The 5,139-nt window shown below is 41.9% G+C and overlaps 1 protein-coding gene across 1 annotated transcript; it reads right to left on the reverse strand.

Annotated features, from left to right (window-relative positions):
- Positions 1-1,409: 1,409 nt before the first annotated feature.
- epcam (epithelial cell adhesion molecule) lies at positions 1,410-4,162 on the reverse strand. The gene is made up of 9 exons (XM_026356832.1): positions 3,882-4,162; positions 3,266-3,370; positions 2,892-3,153; positions 2,735-2,800; positions 2,574-2,640; positions 2,359-2,454; positions 2,063-2,260; positions 1,913-1,957; positions 1,410-1,805 (listed from the first exon to the last, which is right to left on the reverse strand). The coding sequence occupies exons 1-9, from the start codon at positions 3,937-3,939 to the stop codon at positions 1,782-1,784; spliced, it is 921 nt and encodes a 306-aa protein (XP_026212617.1). The 5' UTR covers positions 3,940-4,162; the 3' UTR covers positions 1,410-1,781.
- Between the last annotated feature and the right edge of the window lie 977 nt (positions 4,163-5,139).

Raw genomic sequence — 5,139 nt, forward strand, 5'->3', positions numbered from 1 at the left:
AAAACAAGCTGCTGGTTTCAAGCGAGTTCTTGCTGGTTCATTTCCAGTAACAGCCCGTGCTTTCTGGGAAGTAAATCCACACAAACCATAGAATGTGCTAGAATCTTTTTCTCAACTTCTTCCGGCTTCAGCGATTCAAGCGACGTAAACTGACGTGCTGATACCTGCAACAGGTACCTGACACACCCTCATTCCTGCAGTCTTTCACAGGAACAGGGGAGCGGGGGGGATGGGGTGTGATATATGATACCTAACCTGTCTGAAGCAGTCAGACTAGCTTTTGTCCCTGGGTTGCTATGGAGACAAACAGAGACGGCTCATGGGGGAGAGAAACTGGGTGAGGCAAAAGGGAACTAAGACATTATAGATAAATGAGCTGTTATTTATAGATGATACTGGAGTAAAAGAGGAAAGCCATAGTCCTGTTTACATATCAAATGTACTGCTGATGTGTACTTTGAAAATAAAACAGTGCATTCACAGCCATTCCTGTCAGTGTGCTGTTTTTAAGCCATAACTTCATTGGGACTAAACTGGCTTTGTAACAACAGTTACAAAACACTGCGCACTGATCATGTCGTGACAGGACATGCAGTTTCACTTAGCGCTCTGAACGCAGCCCTACACCTGTATCCATCTTGTTGTACATTGTGCCTATTGTCTTTTGATCTCTGCTGCTTTACATAAACCAAACTTCTAATTTTTCATGTCACAGTGTTGCTTCAGGTCCATTCACACTCACACCTTTGCCAGTATTTGTTGTGCACATACTGCTTGTAGCCGTTTATGAGCCATGGCAGAACCTGCCGGACAGGTTGAACACGATTACGGTTTCAAAGAGACCAACTAGAAATGAGTAACCGCCTCCCACACGGCTAACAGGTGTTGTCACACAGCAAGTAGTCTCTGCCAAGCAGTATCGTCAAAACATGGAAAACTCATCTTCTACACTCAGCTGTTTTTAATGCAGTTACTATTTTCACTACACTGAGGACTGACACAGGTGTATTCCATGATATGAAACGTGACCCTGGAAAAGCAGGGATTAAATGTTCTTCCCAACAATACCAGGACAGTGACGCATGGAAAACATGGCTGCCACACCCTCTCCACAACTCATCTGGGTGAAAAGAAAACCTGAAAATGATCCACCATTATCAAAGCAAAAGGTTCATTTAGCCAAACCATTTGAACAAACCTAATTGTTGTCAACTTTCCATTAGGGTTGTATTAGAGGAAGCAAACAGCCTGTGGTGATTTTGATCAGACATTTAGATTTAAAACATGTAAACCGCTTCACCCAGCTTCCCCAACTCCACCCACCTCCCCCAATGTGATGTGCTGTACTTCTCCACTTTGACAGTCTGCAGACAAAGCCTTATAAAGAAACTCAAACCTACGTCAGCATATGTCTTTTAGAACATTTTATTAAAAACAATCCAACAGAGACATTAGTAAGAAAGACACTGTACAATCTATGATGTGGAATTTAAAGCATTAAACAAGTTTTAAACATTAAAAATGCACCATGTGCAAGGCATATTTAAACAGCAATTTATGGCATGTAGATCTGGATGAAGACTTTACACAATTCATAAATAAAGATGGTATCAGTAGTGCCAACATAAAAACACAGGAAGTAGATTGTTCCTTTACAATCTGCACTGCTCAAGTAAAATGACGCCTTCCCACTACATACACACAACAAGAGTTCATCCAAAGTTGATGTACAAGTTAATGTACAGAAGCCAAATGTTCAGACTCCTGCTGCGCTGATCATTTTACATGGGGTCCATCTCCCTTTGCTGAATTATGAGAAAGAGCAAAAGCAAAAATCGAGTTGTTAATTTTATGCAATGATAACCTAAAGGTAACTTTTACACAGAATGAGTGACACTGCAGTTCATCTCACCTGAGCTTTGTTGTACTTCTTACTCAGTCGCTTTCTGGTGAAAAACTACAAACAAAAGAAAAATTGTGATGTAAAAACAACAACAACAAAAAACAAACACAAAACAACGCCGATTTATTTAATGACATTTAGGCGGGGTGGTGCACTCACCAGAACCAGCAGGCCGATGACCACAGCCAACACAACCACAACAATGACGGCGATGATCCCACCAGAAAGATGCTTCATGGTGAAAGTTGGGGGCTTCTCATCCACGTAGTACACCAGGATTTCCTCCATCTGCAGGCTCTGGCTGTCCACATTGACTGTAAAATTGCCCTTGTTAAGGAACAGTGGCAGCACCTTGACCTGCACGAGAAGAGGAGATAATAGGAAACAGTCAGTTAACAGGTCTTTAATGCCTTCTGTGAAACAGAGTTGTCCATTTAAGAATAAACACTACATACATCCTTTTCCATGTAGTAGGCCATTGTGGGCAGGTCAATGGGATTTCTTGGTGGCTTTTCAACATCCACCACAATCATCCGAGCACTGGGGTCATACTGTGGAATTACAAACAGGAGTCTGTTAGTTGTTTGCATTTGTCATTCCTGCCTGAAAATTAAACGAAAATGTAAAAATAAATAACCCCACACCCACAAATCACAAAGTGGTCACTCACCTGGACCTTTTTCACAAAGCTAGAGTAGTCATTGAGATAACGTTGATTCATGGCATTCACAAGGGAACTTGTTTGAGACAAGAAATGACACTGAAAATCAGGTCTTAACAGTCTTGGTTTTTTTTTTTTTTTTTTTTAATCAGGTGGTTTCATATACTTACACATTCAGGTTGTTAGCATTCACTGAATTTGCCACTGGTTTGTGTTTCAACTGAAGACGGATCCAGCTGGAAAAAAGAAAGTAAAGTCTTTTTTTAGTCCTGAACATTTAAATATTTAAACCTTCCATACAAAGACAGTCACTCAATGATTACGTACTAGGTCTCCACCAGCTCTTCACACTTTATGTTTTTGTCTCCCTTGTCAGTACGACGAACGCCAGCGCTGTTGACACACCAGCACTCCGCTGTGTTGTTACACTGTTTGGCCTTGAATTTGCCGTCATTCTCGCACTCTGGGTCGTAGATGCCATCATTGTCCACAAAAGCAGTCTCGACGGGCTTTCCTTCGATCGAGCGAGTGCTCTGGCCTGTTCTAGCTCTGTACATCTCAGCCTTCATCAAGTAGCACTTAGAGACCACTGAAGGTAGAACAAAGCAAAGAAAAAGTCCATCAGGAGCAGGCAACAGCTGAACAACCCACAAGGGGAAAGGATGCATGAATGAAGTCTGTTGGCTCCATCTTTTACTTACAATTTTTGCATTCACCCAGTGATTGTGGCAAGGATTCACTGAGCTGGAGTGTACACTGACATGGAGGACCATCACAGACAGCCCACTTCATGGTATTACATGGACCTGTGTAGCAAAGCACACATTACGTCATTCAGCTCAAAACACTATTTGCACTATAAATATTGATACGTCATCTAATTCTTATCCTTTCAACTGTTCAACAGATCATATACTTGCACACAGCAGGGCTGCCTATGCTAAATGAGTTGCGGGTTCAGTACAGTCCAGTTCCAGGAAGGATTTATTGTGCGGTGTTTTCAACAGGCTCATAAAAAAACCAGAGGGCCAAGTACAGCAGGTCGAGCTGCAGGTAGAGCGGCAGCGTCACCTCACACCTGGGCGTTGGTCTCTCCCAACCCCCACTCACCGACCAAAACCACCTGCGTTTGACCTCCGAGCTGCTTTTAACCTCCTTTTTCCACCAAATATTACACCGACTGCAGTAAAGTTGAGTTAATAAAGCCCACTCCACGTATTCACCTGTTGTATCTTAACGAGCTCTACTACCGGAGCTACAGTGTTTATTCTCGTTTTACTAGTAGGAGGAAGTAGAAAGAAGAAGAAATAAACTTACACTGAGCTGCGGCTCCCGCCACGAAGGCAGCGACAAAGACAGCAATCCACATCTTCATGACTGAAACTAAAGAAAGGTAGAAACGAATAAATGAGCGGGTTTCCTCTCGCTGCTGTTGTTGTTGCTGCTGCTCTCTCAGTCCGTCTTCCACAGAGGTCCAAAATGGAGTAAAGCGCACAGCGGTGGCACTCGGACTTTTTCCGCCCTCTCTCTTCCAGGTGTGTCCAACCTGTGTGTCACCAAAAATTAACTTCCTGTGTCGACGTCACGGCCGGTTAAGTCCTCTGGTTGGTCGCTGCTGTCAAGATGAGCTTTATAAGACCGGGGGCCCGTGACGTCACTCCAATTTGCAAATTGGAGGGGCGGACGGTGGGAAACGCACCTGTGCCCGGTATGACCATATTTGGTCCTGCGCGCTCTCGCTCTCGGTTTCTCTCTGACATGTTTTTATTTCATGTTTTTATTTCACATCCTCATCAAATCCACATTTTTCTGTAACTTTCTGTAACACTCTTGGCTAAAATAGATTGTTTCATGTCAGAAAATGCCTGCATTCATCTTTTTTGGCGAGTACAGTCTTTTTGTAGTTAATGTTCTTGTTCAGTAGACTGTGGTGTACTTAAAGATATATATCATGTTTCTGGAGGATAAAATATTAATTATCACTTTATTTTTATGTGTAGAGTTCTGAATGTGTTGTTGTTGTGCCATGTAATAACCCTATGGTATATTGTGTAATAACATAATCAAGACAACACAAATGAAAATGATGAGTGCTTTTGTTCTTCTTATGAATTCATCCATTTCTGAACATGGGAATAAAATGCATATTGTTTCAACAAATAAGTCTTTGTATTTTGTTTCTTTCAAAACTGATAAACACTGTGATATGATGACATCATCACTCGTCCCAACAGCTAATCTTACATGACAGAAACCAGAGGTTGAGAACGTTTCAGGTTTTGTGAGTCACTCTCTGGTGGATGACACGGCTGAGTCACAGCCTCAGGTCTGACAGACAGTATCTGTGTGAATCCTCTCACCAGCAGTTTCTTTAGTTTCTGTATGTAGTAGCTGACATCAATCAATAATAGTATTTTAATTATAGTATTTTAACTCACAATGTAGTAGAATCAGTATCCATTAATGTTCACCCAAGTTTACTTGTAATAGTGTTTATTTGTCTAGTTTTGCCATGAATTTGCAACCCCATCTGCTGGACACAAGTTTAAAACATACATACATAGCTACAGACTTC

The sequence above is a fragment of the Anabas testudineus genome, chromosome 15 (genome assembly GCF_900324465.2).
Source record: "Anabas testudineus chromosome 15, fAnaTes1.2, whole genome shotgun sequence".
NCBI classification, from domain to species: domain Eukaryota; kingdom Metazoa; phylum Chordata; class Actinopteri; order Anabantiformes; family Anabantidae; genus Anabas; species Anabas testudineus.

Excerpts from the sequence above, each read along its gene's own strand:
- epcam (XM_026356832.1), bottom strand. The coding sequence starts at position 3,939 with ATGAAGATGTGGATTGCTGTCTTTGTCGCTGCCTTCGTGGCGGGAGCC. Across the intron at positions 2,261-2,358 it reads CCTACTACATGGAAAAGGAT|GTCAAGGTGCTGCCACTGTT; the intron begins GTATGTAGTGTT and ends CTTCTCGTGCAG. Across the intron at positions 1,806-1,912 it reads AGAAGTACAACAAAGCTCAG|CAAAGGGAGATGGACCCCAT; the intron begins GTGAGATGAACT and ends CTCATAATTCAG.